At 40.3% G+C, this 21252-nt stretch overlaps 1 protein-coding gene across 5 annotated transcripts; it reads right to left on the bottom strand.

The window, feature by feature from the left end:
- Positions 1-150: 150 nt before the first annotated feature.
- Positions 151-20010, bottom strand: adam23a (ADAM metallopeptidase domain 23a). Of its 5 annotated transcripts, XR_008360818.1 has the most exons (27): positions 19740-20010; positions 18961-19172; positions 18161-18237; positions 17659-17722; positions 17499-17581; positions 17129-17192; positions 16953-17025; positions 16737-16822; positions 16599-16664; positions 16383-16451; positions 16076-16242; positions 14284-14368; positions 14060-14147; positions 13909-13960; positions 13678-13777; positions 13467-13538; positions 13169-13255; positions 10971-11051; positions 10838-10888; positions 10629-10692; positions 10411-10516; positions 10177-10296; positions 8365-8533; positions 7098-7209; positions 4488-4578; positions 2281-2477; positions 1481-1571 (listed from the first exon to the last, which is right to left on the bottom strand). XR_008360818.1 is itself a non-coding variant. In XM_053498555.1 (26 exons), the coding sequence occupies exons 1-26, from the start codon at positions 19816-19818 to the stop codon at positions 1526-1528; spliced, it is 2364 nt and encodes a 787-aa protein (XP_053354530.1). In that variant the 5' UTR covers positions 19819-20010; the 3' UTR covers positions 151-1525. The 5 variants fall into 5 exon arrangements, 4 of the variants coding, with proteins under 4 accessions (XP_053354530.1, XP_053354529.1, XP_053354528.1 ...); XM_053498555.1 differs by lacking the exons at positions 2281-2477; positions 4488-4578 and adding an exon at positions 6808-6898 and having other exon boundaries at positions 151-1571; XM_053498554.1 differs by lacking the exon at positions 2281-2477 and having other exon boundaries at positions 152-1571.
- Between the last annotated feature and the right edge of the window lie 1242 nt (positions 20011-21252).

The raw sequence follows: 21252 nt of genomic DNA, 5'->3' as shown, positions 1-21252 counted from the left end.
CTTCTTGACTAAATACACCAAAACTCTTAGCAGTTAAGTAGCAGTACTACTTCAACATTCTTATTGATTTTGTTTTACTTTACTGTTTTTTTTATTTATGTTCATGCTTTGGCCCGACTAATTATGTGAATCCCAAAGACAAAAAAAAAAAATCAACAAATAATTTTTTGTTAAGTTTTATTAACTTTATTTTTTTGTCAATGTTTCCATGGGAAAATGAGATGAATTTTAAGTATTAAGAAGATGAGAATTGACATCAGGTGCCCCAAGTCAGTGGTGAAAACCCTTGAAAACCCTAAACGAAACCCCTCCTGAGCCGATCAATTACCCGGTACTGAGTACTTACAAGTTTTTTTATTCATCTGTCCAACAAGTATGACTATGGTAACAAATATTCCATTTTTAGAAGCTGAAGTTCTTTTGTTTGTTTAAAACATTCATTTTAAATAGAAGTAATTTAAAAGACCAACATGTCCAAGCATATAAAAGACTGCTTAATGATAGCAATTTCATTGTTAGTATCATTTCTCTATGGTACCGATCCATAGGGTTTGTGCGACATTTCCTTTTTGCATAGTAAGTAAAAGTTAACTGTTTTTCCTTTGACATGCAGTTACCTTAAGAAGCGTGGCAGGCTTCACATGGCTCCACTCCCAGTGCAGGTTTTTTTTTTTAATCATCATGCAGCTCTCCGATTAACCGACAGGACCGACCACACATGGTGGTTCATTTATAGTAAGTAGTAAGGGGAGCAGTTATTGACATTACCAGGCATATATAATAAATTGTGCGAGTGTGGGCGAATTAAGGAGAACTTATTAAGCAGGAAAAGAAGCTGTGGTCCAAATTGTTGGATGCTTTTTGTTCATTGGTTATTGTTTTTTTTTCATTAATGTGGCATAAAATGTCTGCAGTACAACATGCTGAACCTTGAAAAAAAAAAATTGTAAATCCATGTCCATGTAAAACAATGTTGGGACCATGAGACCAAAATCCCATATTTGTCTCAAAATTGAATGAGTTTATTGTTTTTCATGTTGAAGCGTGGTCAGGAGATCCAGGCCCTTTTCAGACCTTATGACCAGTATAGAAGAGTCCCACCTTGCAATGATTCCATGATCAGAGCAGGATAGTCAGTGTAGGCTCAGGTTTAGATTGCTCTTCTCTAGGAATATAAGTCCTCCAGTTCCCCCCCCTCTTTGTTTTAAGTTAATGACCCTCCACTGCCATGCAAGTGCCACAGCCAGGGATGGTCATGCCAAAATCAAGCCAGGAAGTCAGGAACATGTACCCATCCTAAACTGGGTAATGGTACAAAAGCCATGGAAGAGTAGAGGGCACTGGTACAGGCTTTGGGGACAAGATTTTGTGTGAAAAATATTCTACTCATCTTTGCCTTCCTTATTTAATTCTCGTTTCCAAGCAAAGATTACTGGTTGTTAGCAGCAGGAGAGGGTATAGTCCAGCAGGTAGCTCACTTTCAGAATCCCAAGGGAAACCAGGCAAGGCTGAAGTCTCCAGTCGTTTAGATGCCACTGGCGTTGGGGTCGTACCGTCTTTTTTTAACGTTTCTTGGTGGCGTGGACAAACGCAAAGGGAACAAAAGGTACAGGAGTTAGTGCAGGCAATGCAAAAAATATCAAATTTACACTACAACAGCTCTTTGAACACTGAACTGGACCACTGAATCCGAGCAACCCAGCAATCACCATATAAAAGCAATCACAAACTGATCTTGAATAAAGTTGCATGCATTGATCTAGATGTTTTATTAACTAACACACTGCTGTGTGAAAAATTACAGAACATGATTCCTGCAAATAGTTTAAAAAAAAAGATTGTTGGGTTGCATGGGGTAACAGTGGCTGATGAAGTTGGAGTGGACACCGAAGTGTCTCTCCTACTGAGTGTGAGTGTGCGTTAGAAAGACAAAGAAGGATATGGAAAAACAATGTTACCTCCTTGGAAAGAACAGTGACACACACAAAAAAGGGACTAACAGTCTACAACACTGAGGGTCAGAACAGGATGTTCACACCCACAACATGAACGACGAACAATACCACCAGCGACAACAAGAAAGGCAACAAGAGTCACAACAACAGAGGGAGGTTTGACACAATCTCCCTGTAGCATGGCGTGATGTGGGGCATCCCAGCAGTTTAACATGCACCTGTCCACATAGAGGTTAGGCGGGAGACGCCACTATCGCTGAGTGTGGGGGGACAGAGGAGGAGGTTCGGGAGAAGCATGCAGGTGCGGTGCAGCGCGTATCTGTACCAGGTCTCAGTGAAGCAGGCAGTAAAGGCAGCAGTGTCGGGCGGGTCCGGGTGGGGGCGTGAGGGGTCTTGCTCTGTTCTAGGTTTTCGAGGGGGGGCCAGGGCCTTCCACGAGGTTAGAGAGAAGCGTAGCGGCCAGCCATGGTACAAAGGCTGCCTACGACACAACCTCCACCCCTCTTCGCTCATACTTTCACCCTTTCAGACAACGGAAGGGGAAGGGATTGAAAGAGAGGTCACGGCGAGGAGAGCGGGTCAGAAAGTGGTCATCCCACCCAAATTCACCCAAAGAAATCAAAACCTGACCCCTAAAACCCAACCTCCCCTCCCCCAAGAACCCAGGAAAACCGTCCCCTCCCGCCCAGCGAGGTGAGCTTGGCCTTTGTGCAATGCTCTTATAAACAGCATCCTGTTGTAGCTCTGCCTTTTAGGTGCCAGTCCACATGCACAAACCCTATGTGGTCAAGATGCCATGTGCAGACCAGCATGCTGAAGTGAGCTAAACCCCCCTAGACTTCTGTAAAACTCCCAATGTTAGCTAGCTAGAGAGCCCATTACCTGTATTGCAATTTCTGTCAAATTCTTACACAATTAACATATTTCATTTACTTCATTAACATTTACATTTAACCCCTTTAAAAGAATGCAAAGAGGGACTTGCTCGAGCCATTTCAAAATCTAGTGCAACAGCTTCATCAAATAAACATTTTGGTTTATGGATTAAAATAAATGATTAAATTTCACACTTGTTTTATTTTCACATTTTGTTTATGATTGAAAAAATAGCACTTTGATATGCTGATCTTACAAAAAAAAAAAAAAAACACTTTCCTCTTTGTTCCCATCAACGTATCTTTTCAATAGCATCATAACTCATAACTGTTATTTTTTTCATATTGCACGCATGCATCTCAAGCGCTGGGCCAGTTTTATGGAGGTTCTGCTACAGTTTACAGGGGCTTAGCCAATCCCAAAACTTCAAAACTTTTTGTATAACTAAACTCAAAATTTTATTATTACAGATTTTATTAATAATGCATTCATTTATTAATTCATTTATTAATTATATATGATCAACTATAACATTACAACCACTGACAGCTAGTTACATGGATTATGTGGATAGAATGTTGCTTAAGAATGGGTGGAAGCAAGTGAACAGAGAGTTTACAGAGTTTAAAGCTGATGTGCTGGAATCAGGAAAAAATGGCAAGTGTAAAGATCTGAGCGACTTTGACAAGGACCGAATTTTGATGGCCAGCCTACTGGGTCAGAGCATCCTCAAAATAGCAGGTCTTGTAGAGTATTTTTGCTATGCAGTGCTAAAGTCCTACCAAAAAAAAACTTAAGGACTTAAGGACATGACTATGTAGCTGCAGACTGGTCAGAGTGCTGATGCTGACCCCTGTCCACTGATGAAAGCACCTACAATGGGCACATGAGTATCAGAAATGGACCTTGAAACAATGGAAGAAGATGGCCTGCTCTGATGAATCACACTTTGTTTTACATCACCTACCAGCATGCCAGGATACACTACTAAGGAAACAAGCCAAGTTGCCAGAGATGGTGTGAAGCTCTGGGCAATGTATTGCTGAAAAACTTTGGGTCCGGGCAGTTGTGTATAAGTTACTTTGACACACTGCAAAAAGTGTTAAGGAGTCATTTAAGGAACATAATAAATACTTGAAGGGGTTGACTTGGCCTTCAAATTCCCCAGATTTTGAGTGCTGGGCACACAAGTCCAATTCTAATAGAACAAGTTAGATCTTATGGAGTCCATGCTTCGAGTGGTTTCAGTGGCACAAGGTGGACCTTCTCTATATTAGGCAAGTGGTTTTAATGTTATGGTTGATCAGTATACATACCCACACAGATGGTAAATATACATGGGTGAAATATTCACTTAATATATGATTTATCAGCCAAGTATGTTTTTAGCAGATTACAGATTACTATTAGCTAGTTATTCACGAAATATATTTAGAAATACATATAATAAAGAGAATAATCATAACCTTTGATAACTTGACACATGCCAAATCTTCATAAATGGAACCTGGTATACCACTATACTGTGAAAGAATCTGTAGCAGAAGCTCAGGCCCTGATGTATGTGTGCTGCTGCTATGTGTGTGCATGTGTGTTTTCGTGTGTTAGCCTGAACCAGGCTGGCAGGCAGTAAGAAGCATGCGGTGTGACTCTTACTTAAATCCCCATCCCGTCCCCCCCAGCACTATGGCTGCCATCAGGATGGCCCCCGCGATGGAGCCTATGATAAGGTTGGTGGCGCTAGGACCTGTAGAGGGGCATGATGGAAGAGAGACATGATGTAAGCTGTGTAGGGCAGTACACACAGCACGAAGGCTTTGTACACATGAAATGCAAGAGGATGTCATATTCTCCATCGCCATCTCCGTTGCATTAGCTGTGGCAGTGTTAAAGAGCCTTGGTAAGTTTCTCAGGATGCGTCTTGAATGAAATCGAGGACGATACACAGTGCTGTGTACATATAAGCCCATGGGAGATAACTACACAAGAAAAAAAAAACTTATCACTGTTATATACAGTAGCATGTTGATGTTGGTGGGTGGGTGAAGTTGTAAACCATTAGAAATCCACAAAGCAACAGCTGTGGGCACCATGATTTAGACATCTTAGTGACTTGGACATCTTAACAGTGCCTGGGGGTGTGACAAGACTACGCTCACATACATATACACATATACATATACACAGCCTGAGCAAATAGCACACACAAACACACACTAATAAGGAAGTCGGAGCGATAGTTTTGTTCCGTTGTAAAGGCTAAAACATGGAGCAAGAGCACAGCATTATATATTGTCGGCTTGGAATAAAATACATAAATACACTGCCTGGCCAAAAAAGGGCGCGATTTCAGAAGGGCTGCATCTAGCAAAGAAATCAATTACTGAGATCTGAAATTGGGTTAGGAACCCTTCAACATACAGTATTATTAAAACCTGGAAGGATAGTGCTGATCCATTTTTGGGCACAAGAAAAAAAAAATTATGAATTTATATCACCCAAAAATTGAATGATAAAAAAAAATCTAGAGTAAAAACCATAGCTATATTTAAGTATAAGCATTTCCAAACACACACACAATTTTATGAGACTAATCAGAAAAAAAGCTTGAGTTTCCTAGAAAGAATAAAGATCGGATTTGGAGCCCATCAAGTATAGTGGCCACTGTACAAGCCTCTTGATGCACTGTTCTGCCCTGGAGTCGCTTCAGTTGGTCAGGGTTAGGCTCAGCAACGGTATGTGTCAATAAAATGAAGACAGCTGATGACCTGATTGTAATGGATGACCAGGTTATCACATCAATTGAGTTTTTCTTCCCTGATGGCACAGGCTTATTCCAGGACTTAAATTGTCAAAGAGTGGTCCTAGAAGCCTGAGGAATGATTTTCACACGTGAACTGGCCACCACATAGTCTGTAATCAAAACTAAAGAGGACTGAATTGAATCTTTTTTTTTTTTTTCCCAGGCAGTGTATAATGTAAGCATCCATATAGAAATTTGTATTTCCTGTTAAGAAAAAAAAGTATTTTTAGGAAAGAACAGTATGAATATTATATAGAGGCTGGGGCTGATTCCTTTTTATCCCTGACTGTAGCTCACGGTTCTGTCAAGTGGTTACACTTGATGAAACACCCTCTTGGTTTTATGTGCACTGAGGCTAATTTAATTCCAGCTTGCTTCACTGATATATCCAGAAAGCTACATCAGCAAAGATTGACGAATCGGACGTAATAAATATAAATAAGGTGGTTATTTTGACAAAAACATGCTTGAACAACATGCTTAGAATTTCTATTTACTCCGCTTGTTAGTTGGAAGAGACAAGCCACGATTAAAGAATAAAACCATACTGTAGTTCTGTAGATTTTTGTTCCTTCGAGTATGCCTATGATGAGATCCCATCCACAACCCTAATCCTTTCATAATACTAATTTGGTTCTGAGACTGAAGGAATTAAGTATAATAGAAGTAGTAATAGTAAAAAACACATACACACACATTGAGCAACGGACGCACAAACACACTCACAAGCGCCGTAATACTTTTGCACTCTCTTGAGCTGAGCTACGTTGCAGAGTACTTCAGTATGCTTGACAGTTAATAATTCTGCATGATCATACTCCTTATTTCTATACATCGCTGTTTATCCTCCCTTCTTACATTCTTTTTTTTTTTTTTTTATTCTGTGTGTAAATGCCCCACATGGACCAGAAAGGAGAGCGCTGCAACACTGCATCACACAGAGTAATAATGATAATATCCAAAGTGATTACAGTCAAGGAAAAAAAGGGAGAAAATGATATTTACTGATCGATCCAGCAGGTTACACAACACCGATCAATCACATGGCACAGGCACGACAAACCACGATGGACAAAAGCCACTGGGAGGAAAACACACAGACACGCAAACAAGGGATCACAAGATCTCCCGCTCGTTTGGGGAGTGGCGTCGAAAGGGATAAGAAGTGCTTACTCTATTCCCCACCCAGTGCCTCCAAAAATCACCCCTAGGGCCAGAATGGTCCCTGCCACTGCCCCTATCAGCCTGTTAGTGGCCACGCTCACTGCGCAGAGGAAATAGGGGGGATTCAGAAAAGAAAATGTAAGTTAAAGCCCCAAGCTGAGAATCCATATGCATATGGGGAAGCCCAGTTTCAAGAAGTGATTTGTATGTGGTTGAGGGTCTATAATTGGCTATCACTGCAATTATCATGTTATTGCTGTCTGTGTGGAACGGAAACAAGGCTAGGAGGCGTCACGAACCCTTGGGACCCTCGTCTTCGACGGCGGGTGGTTCTTTCCGCGGGTCGTGCATGCTGCAGTCTGTCCCAGCCCAGAACTCATCGCAGGTGCACGTGGCTTCGTTATTGCACACCTGAAAAAAAAAATCAAGGACAGATCCAGCAGAAACGATCATTCATTCACAAAAACAGATAGAATAAAAGGTGGACAAGTATCTGCTTTGTAACCTAAGCAAGAGACAGTCTAACTGCCTGGCCCATGCTTCAGACTCGTATCAGATATCCACAACGTCAATATGGCAGCTGTTTAGAGCCTCGGTGATACGAGATCTATTCAACAGAACCCATTAACATTAAAACCACGTTGCAAATAACAGTGTGGGCTCACTCTGGTGTACATCACAATGCATTCATTAACATTAATGCAGCTATAATTGCGCCTGATTCAGCTGAACAGAGCTCAGTGGGTTAACTAGGTGTGTGCAATTCATTTCATGAGACATAGAACATATAACAAATTTTTATTTCTTAATTAAATTGTTTACTAGATGGATGCAGCAAGAATCAGAATTATAAAACTGAAATTAGAAATATAACCTTAGAGTGTGTAATTTTTTTTTTTTTGATCAGGAAATGTATAATGTAGCCGTTCACAGACATATTTGTATTTTCTGTTAAAAAATGGCTTGAAGTATCTTCAAGGAAAAAACGGTATGAATGGCTGATGTGTTTACAATTGTGTCATGTGGTTACACTTGATTCTAGGCTTTGTGTGAAGCTTCAAGCTTGCTTTACTGATTATATCCATAAAGCACCAGCAGCAATGATCGACAAATCAAGTTGGGTTTAAACGAAAGAGCAGGCTATAACAGCATGCTTAGTGTTTCTATTTACTCTGCTTGTTAGTTGGAAGAGACATGCCACGGTTAAAGATAAAATCAATGGGTCTATCGTTTTTCATCGAGTGTCTGTTCCTCATGTCTGCCTATGATGAGATCCCATCCACAACCCTAATCGTTTCATAATACTAATTTGGTTCTGACACTGAAGATATTTAGTAGGATATGAGTAGTATTTTGAGCAACACACACAGACACACCGAGCAATGGACGCACAGATTAGATTACCAAAGCTGTTAAAGTAGACCATCTTTTCTTGCTTTCCCTTAATCACATTTTAGGCTTAAAAACACATGATTCAGCAGCAAAGTAGAAATACTTTACTACTAAGAACTGAACAATCAGTGTGGTACGTTCATGAGGTATTCATATTGTATTTTTGTGACTCACTCCATGTGAAGAGCACACGCGTCCGTTGGGTCCGGAAGGACAGGCTGTAAGGTTAAGAGAGGAGATAGGCACACACTTCCGCTCAAGGCACATCATGGAGGGGCCACAAGCGGTCCCGTCCTCCACATAACCCAGGTCAGTGTCATCATCCAAGAGTACACGGCCGCCACTGAAAGTTTTGGAGGGAAAAAATAAATCCAGACGTCATGAGTGTAGAAAAAGTGCTGGGTTTAAAAACAGAACCCTGAAACCCTCTTTATACTTTATTATCCACTTGTTAGCATTGAGCTGTTCTATACATCTATAAAACACTGCTGTTGTTATTATTATTATTATCATTAGATATTATTGCTCATTTGACAGTCTGCTGGAAATCTTATAAAGCTGTAGGAGATGTTACCAGAGATATTTGTTCCTGCATTATTTAAATGGACACACCCACAATTAATCACACATGGTTATACAGTAATGCACGAACAGATCTTTACAGCACTGCAGAAAGATATGCAAAGTAATTTTGAAGCAGATTGCAAAATGTATGAATCACATGCCCCCTGGTTCAGCGGAGAGCAGCGGGTGATACTGACAAATGTGCTTCATAAATCATATCTAAATGTTCACGCAGTTAAATAAATGGAAACTCTCACAAATAACATCGATTCATTGGTTTTTAAGGTGGCAAGGTGGCGCAATGGATAGCACTGTTGCTGTGCGCCTCTATGGCTGGGGGTTCGAGGCTCACTTACGGTCTCTGTGTTTACATGTTCTCCCTTGTTCTTTTGGTTTTCTTTAGAATACTCCAGCTTTCTTCCACAATCCAAATACATAAATATATATAAAAATGAGTGCTATTTCCAAATTCTCTGTAGTGTATATTTTGGTGTGTGAGTCTGGGTGCGTGGGCACTATGGTGGGCACATCCAAGGGTGTACCCCATCTTGTTTCCTGGGACCTGGGAAAGGCTCCATTCCCCCTTGCAAACTCTATACAGAATAAGTAGGATGGATCGATGAATTGATGCTTTTTTAACTGGCTAATATGTGATTTTTATGATTCAATGATATTAGTTTTAATGATGTTGGAAAAAAATCAATAATGGTGTTCAGTTTCACATATGCCTGTCAGTGTTAGCCAACAAGGCAGAGGTAGGAAAAGTACACAAATCTTTCACTAAAGTAAAAGCAGAGATTCCTTAGGTTGATTATTACTCAAGCAAAAGTACTCAATTTACTTGTGTACTAGTGATGAAAAGTTTGATTCATTTTACTGACTCGCTTCTTTAAATCGCATTCATCAAAATGAATCTTTTTTTGAGTCATTTAGTTCGTTTCATTCCTTTGATCAGAAATAAAATAAAATGTTACATTTTCAATAAACAGCCTCCTAATACGTCTACATACAAATTTTTGGGCTATAGTTCCAGTAATGAAAATATTACAATGCAGCTAAGGACATATTATAATAAACAGAATGAGTAGCTCACCTCTCATAACTTCGAGTCGTTCATTCTTTTGAATCTATTGCACTGCATAGCGTCTATGGGAGTCACGTGACAAAAGAATGAACAACTCAAAATAGAAGAGTCATTAAAAAAAGAATCGCTCAATTCTGTTTCCCGTTCATAACCTACGGAGGTTTCGCGATGATTTGCGCATGCGCCTAGTAGAAAATGAACGAATCTTTCTCCTGTCATGTTAAAGATTCGTTCATGAACGACCCATCACTAGTTTGTACAAACTTGGTAAGATTACATCCTAATTGTTAATCTCACAATACTTTTACGTTATTTTCTGGACAGACAGCGGTACTCGCCTGCAGTCTATCAGACGTCCCTGATGGTTGAACGTGGTTGGGGTGATGTCGCCTTTTAGCGTCCCAATCCTGGGGTTTCTGCCGATGTTGGTACACAGCAGGTACCCACAGAACACATCACTGCGGAAGGAGTTCATTCAAAGTAGATTTTTTTTATACACATAAAGATTGTTTTGTTGAAGCCCACCATGCAAAATCAACAGTTAATGACTGTTAATTAAATGTACCACTTACTGTTTACTGCAGGGGATCCACTTCTCTCCATCTTTCCCGCAGTTCCCTTTCTCCGTCCCCTCTGTGTTCAGCTTTTCATAGCAGTGCTTCTCTGAGACTCCTGCCTCTGAGAGAGGAAAAACAGAGCATGCCGTGTTGCAGTTGCTCGGACAGTATTGCCAGTTGACCCCGACTGCATTTTACATTTTTGCTTGTTTTTTTTTTTCTCCAGAACTCACTTGTACCCCAGATGTATTTGCACTGGCTGTCTCTGGTCTTGCATTCACCTCCATAACAGCGACCCTGGAGCAGCAAAACGTGCAGCAAGAAGCAACAGCTCGGGTGAAAAGCTTAAAAGGTTGTGTGTGACTGCAAATGCTTGCATTGTTTCTGCAAATGGCAGCATAATTTAAAGAAACTCTGAGAACTCTGAAGCTGAACACTTCACCTGGTTGAGCTGACATGAGTACCCGTCCTGCTTATGTAGGTTGGGGGGACACTGGAGGACAAAAGATATGTTTAGTTTTAGCATTAGTTTTTCTAAGCATGCACGCTTGAAACTCATTTAAGTAAATATTAACCTGTCCTGAATCTCCTGAACAAGACTCTGAAATATCACAATCATTCACAGAGTAGCGGCAGCTGTAGCCCCTTGGAAGGAACTGTTGGAGAAAAGAAAAGCAGACACAGAAAATTAGAAATTAAGAAATAATAATAATAGTTTCAGGGTTCCCAGTGGAACCCCTACCTTTTAATATTGCATTAGTATTATTATTTTATTATTATTATCTTTACACTTATTAACTATATACAGTAAGAATGGCAAAGGTTGAAGAATTCTGTGCTTTCCCTAATCTACCGTATTTTAAAGCTCCTGCCAGCATCTTTAGCAGATGTTGGGTGAAGATAGCTGTTTTTAAGGTCCTATAATTTACTATTTCATTTCACTACACAAGTGTGTGTAATGACTGTGAATTGCTCCACTTGACCAAAAAGATGGTCTTAGACTCGACTGATGCAAACCGTTTTTCTCTGAGGCTTGTGACTGCAGTCACTCAATAGTTTTAGCCTGAAATTCCAACAAATAGTTTCGCACCCGAGTCTCCAACAAAAGAAGTGGACTTCATATTACATAAAACATCTTTCCTATTATACTACTATACTATACTACTATTATACGTCCAGCCTCTTACCACACAGCATGGCATGACCGCTAATCAATCTCTGCTATCTGATATCACCCCTATGAGAATGGGCTCTCCGATGAGTCTGGCTCCTCTCAACATTTCTCTTCATATATAAGGTTAAATAAGGGGGAGAAAATCTAATTGACTTTTTAAGCCCCAGGGCACTTAAATAAAAATAGAAAAAGGACAAAAAGCAGGATTTTTTTGTTGTATGTACTAACTACAGTATGAAGACCATCTGAAAGTCTGACAATTACTAAAAAGTGAATTTTGCATAATGGGTACAAGGTTATGGGGTAGGGTAGCTGTCAAATAAAGATGTGCATTTACTAATAAACATTCGTACATATTTGCCTGAAGTAGTGCATAAATGAATAAAATGTGGTTTTTGTAAATTTGTACAAGTCAAATCCTATATAAAGTGTGTTCTTATGTGAGAATATGATTCCAAAAAATTATAATATTAATAATAATAATAATAATAATAATACAAAGCGCAATTTTATGCTTGGGGTTTCTCGATTATGAATACGAAATGATAACCATGACTCTACTGTCGAAAATACGTCACAGGCTAATGTCCTTTTCTTACTATATCACGAACGCATGCGCGGTTTGTTCAATTTATGTCTCTTCTGCTTGATACATAAAGCCTGCGAGCCTGTGACGTATTTGACAGTAGAGTAGCGGTTATCAATTTATATTCATGATGGAGTAACCCAAGTTTAAAATCGTGCTTCTGATTATTTTAGTTATTTTTTTTGTTTTTTGGAATTGTATTCTCACATAAGAACACGCACTACATATTTTACGTATGATTTGACTTATACGAGAGTTCACAAAACCACATTTTTGCACAACCTTAAGCCAATATATACGAATTTTTATTAGTACACACGTTTTTTTTGGCAGTTACCATACCCCATATAAGGTTGTCTGATATTATGTGAACTTTCCCTTGCCTATACATGTAGCGTTGTCGTCCACCTGATGTCTTCCCTGGCTGCCTTTAAATGAGGTCAGCTGACCCCGCTGCATCACCGGAATAAGCCTCGTGATTTAAAAGCTTTGTCTCGCAAGAACATAAGAAACACCAAACGTGTATGTTTGGTTTCTTTATGCTTTACGTTGTTTCTTTATTGGACTTACAAATGAATCCCACTTACGCACATGCTCCCGGAACGTACCCGTTTGTAAGTCAGGGACTAACTGTACATGCAAATAGCTTGTGTCCACCGAAACCCTTTCATCTGCCCAGAAAACCGTTTTGTTTTTTTGATGTATGAGATGTGCGTGACTTGTCTGGCATGGACCTAGCCTAAAATAAATGGCTGTTTTTATATAACAAAGCTTCACAAAGTCCCGCGACCCTGAATACAGGATAAAGCGGTATAGAAGATGAGTGAGTAAACGTGGGATACATTTCCTAGGTTGCTGGAACTTGTACGGTTATCCAACAATTTCAGCAGACGCTGCATTGTTTTCTATAATTCAATAAAGAGCATAAATAAGACCCGGATGCTTTTAAAGCATTATTTGGCCAACCCCCTCGCCATTAAGAGAAGGAAGACCAGGAAGTGCTGAGCTCTTACCAGACAGGTGCTGTTACAGCATGGCCCATCACTGCAGTGAGCACCATTAGACAGAGAGCACTTCTTACAGCAGTCTTTATAGCACTCCTGCTCCAGAAAAAGCATGCACACACACACACACACACACACACACACACATAAACACACACAATTACTGCATGCTTATAACGGTCATACATTATTCATGTCGTTAAATACTGGATTGGAAGACTGTGCTGTGACAGGAGTGACACTAATGCAGATTCATATGTTCTGCTATCGCAATAATAAGTGGTGATAATGGTGAATATTAACTCACCATCCTGGTTCCACAGTCACACTCCTCTCCCACCTCTACATACCCATTGCCACATTCTGTAGCCTCAAAGAGCTGCCAAAACACACACCGTTCATTGTCATGGATTTACTGTATGGGCGATGTGATTATCCATGATGGTGTGTAGAGAACTAATTATTTTAGATGTATAATCTTCAGAGTGTCAGGGGCATTTTGATATGTTTTAGATCACCTTGTTGGGTCTGTTGAAAAGACAGGAACCTCCTCCTCTAAGCAGGAAGTTCTTAAAGTCTGTAATGCTGCATTTGGAGAACCTGCGAGGATGTTGCACTCTAAAAAAAAAAAAATGGCAATTTTTTAGACTGAAGAGGTATTGCTCCATTTGCAAATAAAATAGGTCATATTTTATGGCAGAAGTACACATCTAAAACTGACATAGGTGTGTCTGTGTGTATGTGTATACCCAGTATCTTCCATTATGCATCCCACCCAGGAATCCATACAGCCGCACTCCTCTGAACAAGCACAAAACAGACAGCTCAAATCAAAGCCATATACTTCTCTTGGGGCGTGTTATAAAAGAATTGTGGAGGATGACACAGATTTAGACATACTTCTCCTGCTAACAGGGTCCCACTGGATGCCCAGATTCTGTGCCAGGCTCTGGGAGAGAGAAGCAGCCATCGTCCATGTGCTGCCAAACTGACAGACAAAAAAGAGAGAGAGAGAGAGAGAGAGAGAGAGAGACAGTCAGGCTTGTAACATGATAACAGAAATTCTATTAAAGCAAGCGTTTCACCAAGGCAGAAAAAAAAAAATATTCTTTAACGAGCCTTACCTCATTAACCCCTACTCCTCTCCCTACAGAACAAACTCCTCCAATGTAGGCCATGCTGCTGCGACCGTAATGAAATGTGACATTCCTGTAACGCCCACAAAGGTTTATTTACTATAGTTCCCTGATATTAAAAAATAATATATATATATACACACTACTGTTCAAAAGTTTGGGGTCACTTGCAAATTTCCTTGTTTTTGTTTAGAGATTTATTTTCTACATTCTACAACAATACTGGGGATTTCAAAACTATAAAATAACACATATGGAATTAGGTAATTACATAACAACAACAAAAACAACAGTTAGTTGTTATTTTAAGACACAGAGGTCAGCCTTTCTGTAATAGTTCTTGCAAGAACAGTATTGTCAAGTGAATTTGCAAAATTCGTCAAGCACCATAATGAAACTGGCTCTCATGAAGGCCATCCCAGGAGGGCGAGACCAAAACCTACCTCTGCCGCAGACGAGATGTTCATTTAGAGTTATCAGCCTGAGAAATGACCAATTAACAGCACCTCAGATTAGAGGCGTTATGAAGTCTTTACAGAGCATAAGTAGCAGACACATCTCACCATTAACTGTTCAAAGGAGATTAATGCATTTTTTGAACGCCTTTAGCATTCCTTTACAATGTAGAAAGAAATAAAAATCAGGAACGATCATGGAGTTAGAAAGTGACCCCAAACTTTTAAATGGTAGTGTATTAGTCATTAAAGAACTTATGACATAATTACTGTAACATAGACATCACATCACTAGTACATATTTGTAAGGGTCATTTTTATAAATTTGTTGTGTTTATTTCTATTTATTAGTTAAGCATTTAGTATGATAATTGTAAGTTACATTGTGACATCATTTCATAAGTTGTTCTGTGAACTAAGTGATCTGTCATTCCATAGTTGTGTAGCTGCATGTCTTTCACACATGGTAGTTGTTGTTAAGATACGGAAATGTGGAGAACACAAGCTTTTGACCATAATACCGTAATCTAAAAGATACAGCAAATAAGTTGTTGTAACCGTAATTTAAGACCGTAAGCTACAAGATACAGCAAGTCGTTATAACCACAGTGGATTTATGCAAAAAAACTATAAGAACTGTTGAACTTTGATGTTGAAAATAAAACAAGAGACAAAGAATTCAACGGACGTTTGAGTCGTGAGTAACCGAATGTAACAAGAAAGATACGCGTCAGAACTTGTGTAACTTTGTTACAATGTTAATACCCTGAACCTAAAAAAAACAAGTTTATATTTTAGCTTTAACACCAGCTTCACAACGGAATTGAGCAGGAGTAATTAACTTTTTTTATATTAGTTTTCACACAAACAAACTTAAACAAAATAATCCACTCCTACCACACAGGATGCCAGTGTGGGAATAGTTCAGAGTGTACCACCTGTAGGATTATAAACAAACGGTGATGTTTTACCGCCTCAATGCCTCCAAAGTCTTTAGCGCACAGCTTCTAACGCTGGCAACTTTTGATCATGCAACCATAAAAATTTGTTTTTTTTGCACTGCCCAGAGGCTCTTGCACAGAATCGGTTCTATGGCTGATCAAGCATCTCTATTATAAATGTAATAAATCATTTCAAAACTGATTTTACAGATTTGTGGCGATACATGAATCAGCACACACAAAAAAAGATTTGTAACTCAATTAGTTTTTCCCCTTCTTTCCCCCTATTAATCTACAATCCAAAATATCATGACAGCACCATCATGCACAAGAAAAGCCCTTAGTGTTTGACTACAGAGCTATCAACCATCACTGAAGACTTACGTAAATAGATGAACGGCATCTGCCTTGACGCCGATGTTCTGCTGCCGGTACTTGGAGAAATCTTTTAGCATGTCCAGAGGCTTGACGCTGAGAGGAATCCTGTCTCTGTCTGTCCAGATCTCGACGGCAACCAAAACCACACGTGTGTTCAGCTGTTCCTTGAAGATCTGAAGGTATAGAATAAGATATTCCATAAAGGAATGGATTATATTTTTTATAATGCATTCTAAATAATAATGTTTAATTTTAGTATTAAAATAAAAGATCATACTACAGCATTGTGCTAATAATAATAATGTAAACTTACAGCATCTACAAGGTTCACCACTGACTTGGCAAAGTTTCTTGTATGCTTTTTGCTTTTATGTCTCTTAAACTGGAAAATAAAGGCAGTTAAAAGGTAAATATTACACAAAACCATGTGCGGGTTGTTCTTACATGTGTTTAATTGCTATGTTGTTGTTAATTAGTGCCCCACCCCCTCCAGATAAAAAGATTTGTTTTACGATTTGTATAAACTAACCGTGTTGTGGTCGCTGACTATCATGATCTCCAGGTACTTGATCTCATCAAACACCTTCTGTGGTACCTACAAGAGAACTGTACGTGTGAGTACCTGTATAGACGAGATCCAAGAAGAAAAAAAATTATGGGTACTTACTGCTCTCCTCCTGCGCCGCCTGAGCCAAGGCATGTCGGACAAGATCTGTTCTTCCTCCTCCTCATCCTCCCCCTGGTCCTCAGTAGCTGAAAGAGAGAAAGAGAGACACAGACAGATGGAAAGGTGTAACCATGGAAACCAGGCCAAGAACTCTGTAACTCACTAGGAATCTTAAAAAAAAGTAAAAGGTAAAAAAAAAAATTGTGACATTCATACCTAAATCAGCAAGGTTGCGGCCCATTCGGAGTGATGATGTCCGATACAAAGTGTGTGGCCTCGGCCCCGTGCCCTGTGGGTAAAATTTTAAATTATGCATACTGAAAGTTTCCAAATATCATCAAGCACAGCGTTGTCTTTAAACAAACGGGAAACAGGCACGATGTGTTTTATACCGGTGCATGAGTCTGGTTCAGGGGTGCGATGAGGTAGACAAACGCTCCATCATCAAACATTCCACTGTGAGAAAGGAAAAGAAGAAAAAATATACTAAAGATCAGCAAAAACAAGAGGAATCATTTCACCTCTTTGTAATATAAAAAAAAACTGAATCTCTATCATAGTGCATGTCGGCCCTCTCCGTCTGCCTCACTCTGTGATCCACCGCCACACACTAACATGATGACATTCAAAGCCTTTCATGAGCCCCACCTGCCATCTGGCCTCACAGTGGGTCTCCAAACAAACACGCAAGCATTAGCAAGGTTTGTATGTACACACACACTCGCACACCCACACAAACTCAGGATTGACACAGTGTCTTACTGGAGCCCGTTGCAAGTAGACAGAGCCACATGAGATGCATCTTTCCCTCTCACTTGACCATGGTAGTAGCAGTGCTCGCCTCCCTATAACCACACAGACACACGATTTAATATAACATTCTTACGACAGACTGTGTTTATGCGATATGTGTGGATTTTACCTTGGAAAAAACAGGTTTGTCTTTTTCATAGTGGATCTCAACATAATTTGAAGACAGCAGATCGCTAGAAAAAACATAATAATAAAATAAAACTATGAATTAATTGGCATACTATTATAAAGTACTGAATAATTGATTACACTCCTATTGCACCCTACCAGGCTATAACTGCTGCCCAGACTAATGCAGGTTATCAGTCTATTTCAGTTCATGTTACATATTAAAACTCAGACACTGCAATGAGTCACTGCAGTTATATGCACACAGAAGCACACCCACTCACCACCCACAAGAAGCAGACGCATATCTGAGTCCCGTAGCACTCTTTTTAATCCCAGAGGTTTAGTTTGTTAAGTGTTTGCTGGGAGAGTACACTCTGCAGTCTGTCTTATACAAACTGCTGCTCCTCTGAGAAACTGCTGTGTGACTAACTTTGCTAAATGCTTTAGAATCTACTCTGCTGTTGTAGACACACAAAATACAGACACATCGCTACACCTACTTGTTTAGTGCAAGATCCAGAGTAAAAGTAGAACCAAACGCGTCCAGCTGGAAGCTTGCCTGTGCCAAGTGGATGGCCTGCAGGAGTTTATTAGACAGAGACTTTTTTAAACCACAAGAAGCATAAACACTGTGCTTTTTTAACATCAGTAAAAGATTGCGTGTGTGTAATAACTGACAGGATTTCAAAAAACGGATAACCAAACACTTACTCACTATATAAAATTCTAAACATTATTGAAAATAACTTAAAGAACATGTAACACAATCAAATTACGCAGCACTGGTATTTTGTTTGAAAATGCTGCACTGGCAGCCTGAGGCAAGACGTATACACTGCAAGCAAGCCCTTCACCTTCCTATAGGGGTAAAATAAACTGCTACTTTTGCACAAAAAAAAGGATGCTTGAGTCCACGCACCAAGCTTGATGATGTACACAATGCACCACTCTCAGCAGCTGCCGAGAAAAGGGAGGGAGGAAAAAAAAAAGGGGGGGGGGGGGGGTTTGGACTTGCAGTTTTTGCCTCACAACAATAATGTGCTCAGTCAGCATTCCATCAGACTCGGACATGCACAGTCAAACACATTAATAAGCATGTCACTTATCTACACTTGAATACAAACATCTGTACTAACAACTTCAAATGCATTTATTGAACACTTTAATCCTGATCACCCTAGCAGAACGCCAGGACAAACTGAATTAAGTACAATCTCACAGCAAGGGCTGTCATAAAGAAGAGGAACATGCACAAGGACTCCTGGCACCCCTGCCCATCTTGAAACTGGGTCTTACTCACCTGGCCTTCAGCTGCCTGGTTTCTTGCACGGGTGTCCAAGTCATGGTATGCGCTCTCTGCTTCCTCGTTCACGTAGTAGACCAGGCGTGAGGGGTATGTGACAGCCACCTCCTTGTCCTGTCTGTTTGTAGCGTTCCCACTACTCGTCGTCTCCGGGGCTGCTGTCGCATCTTGCCACGGCGCTGCAGACCCTCGCTCATTCTCCACGGAAACTGCAGGACGAACACGGGAATCCCCCCCCCCCCAGTTATAAATACACAGGGCCTTAAAAGGGAGCGCTGAATGCATGAAAATGTGCCATTGCCTTAAATCAGCCAGATCGATAAGGATGGAATAATCTCCTGAAAGTGATTGTTTGAATTTAGAAAAATAAAGCATCTCACTGATTCCCCCTCCCAACTTCTCTAGCAATGTAGTGATGGTTGATGCAGTGCAGGTTACACAACAGGAAACAGCTGTGTGTTTAATAATATCATATGATCAGATCAGGATTCTTTTGCAGGCACTAGGATTGTAGATGTAGATGTGTTGCTGTTAGACTGATGTTTGGTAGCGTTGTGCAGAGGCCTGTCTGCTAAAGATCCATGTTTTACCTAGAGACCAAGCGCATTAAAGACTATAAGCCCAACTAATGGAGGAGATCCTGCCGCGGCGCGGACATTAATGCAAACATACTGCATCCAAAAACACGCAAGCGCTCCTCATCACAGGCGTGAATACGAATCATAAACTAACCGACATTTCAGATATGAGATTTGGTGCAGGTGATCAGTACGTACCCACTGAGGCGGAGGAAAACGAAGGTAGCAGTGCGATTAAGACGCTAGCGAGCAGACGCGGATGGAATATCAGACGCATGATTCATATTTGAAGACCTTAAAAAAAATAACATCAGCGCATCAGACCGCAGCGAATCTCCCGGCCCATGTTCGCACCAGCAAGGCAAACAGGAATCAGAGGAAAACACAGGGATGGAAGGGTGGGTAGGAGCGCCAACGACGGGAAAGCTGAAGGAACGGAGGCTGGAGGGATGGAAGGCGGTGGCCAGGCAGCGCGTACATCAGGAGAAACACAGCGCATGCGCAATGCATCCAGCTCGCTGCTCAACATCTGCTGGTGCGTTAAAGAACACCATTGGCGCGCGCGCGCACACACAGAGACGCCCGCTTCTCTAACCACGCCGCACACATTGTAATATTCCTGGACTGAAGAACTAGGGCACTGGGTGAGAGGCCACCTGACAATCACATTTGTCACGTTTATATCATCGCCATACGCATCAGTGAAAAAAACAAACTAGTGTTAGTACCCGTCGTTGACTGTTAAATAGTTTTTTTTTTTTTTTTTAGAAATAGTTAAACCTAAAAATAAGCTGATCAGCTTTAATTAATCAGTGATATTAACTCTCTTGTACTTCTTTTATTGTCAGCCAAATATACTCCCTGTTCGGAGATTCACAAATGAGGAATTGAAAAGACAGATCGGATAAATATTAGGTGTTGTCTTAAAACGAATTCAGCGCTGTTTTTTTTCCCTCGGTGGAAATATTAACTTATCCCAGTAAAAATATCCAGTTTAGATTAATATCTACTGGTGTAAGTGTTTACACTGAACAAGTACTGTACCTTACTTTAAAGTAGACTAGATTTAGTACCCGTCGTTATCCATTACGCAGTAAAAAAAAAAAGTTAAATGTTAAGGCTAAAATAAGCTCTCACATTTATCTGCTTAACTTATTAATACAAATAAATATTTTTTATAAGTTAAGTATCTTACGCCTTGTTTATGCTAATTGCTTCTTCGCCAAATACATTCCCTGTTTAAAGTAACTGCTACAACAGGTGTGTCGAAGTTAGTTTTCCCACCCACTTCCGGAAAAGCGGCGCAGGGGGAAAAAAAAAGACTCGCCCACGAGAGATTGTGCGCGTGTACCACTGAACTTCTACGGAGCGCAGTGAAGGCCAAAATAGACGTTGTTAATGTTCTTTTTTTTTTATCCATCGAATGTAAGAGACGGACAATTTCACGCTTCTTGAATATAAAACGTGTAACATGGGTTGTATTGTTTTTAATCACTCATTGTGGCACAGTGGTGTAGTGGTTAGCACTGTTACCTGGCTCCTCCAGGGTCCGGGTTCGATTCCCGGCCAGGCTTGGTCTCCTGTCTCTGTGTTCATGTTCTCTCTGTGCTTGGTGGGTTTCCTCCGGGTACTCCGGTTTCCTCCCACAGTCCAAAGATATGCAGGTTAGGCTAATTGGCATTCCCAAATTGCCAGTAGTGTGTATATATGT

The sequence above is a fragment of the Clarias gariepinus genome, chromosome 6 (assembly GCF_024256425.1).
Source record: "Clarias gariepinus isolate MV-2021 ecotype Netherlands chromosome 6, CGAR_prim_01v2, whole genome shotgun sequence".
NCBI classification, from domain to species: domain Eukaryota; kingdom Metazoa; phylum Chordata; class Actinopteri; order Siluriformes; family Clariidae; genus Clarias; species Clarias gariepinus.
This window is presented reverse-complemented; position numbering and strand designations above follow the sequence as displayed.

Bases quoted from the DNA above. Each gene is read 5' to 3' on its own strand.
- adam23a (XM_053498553.1), bottom strand. From the start codon at position 19,818: ATGCGTCTGATATTCCATCCGCGTCTGCTCGCTAGCGTCTTAATCGCA. The intron at 17,193-17,498 runs GTAAGACACTGT...CCTTTCTCACAG, and splicing joins TCTACTTGCAACGGGCTCCA to TGGAATGTTTGATGATGGAG. The intron at 16,243-16,382 runs GTAAGTTTACAT...CTATACCTTCAG, and splicing joins TGGTGAACCTTGTAGATGCT to ATCTTCAAGGAACAGCTGAA.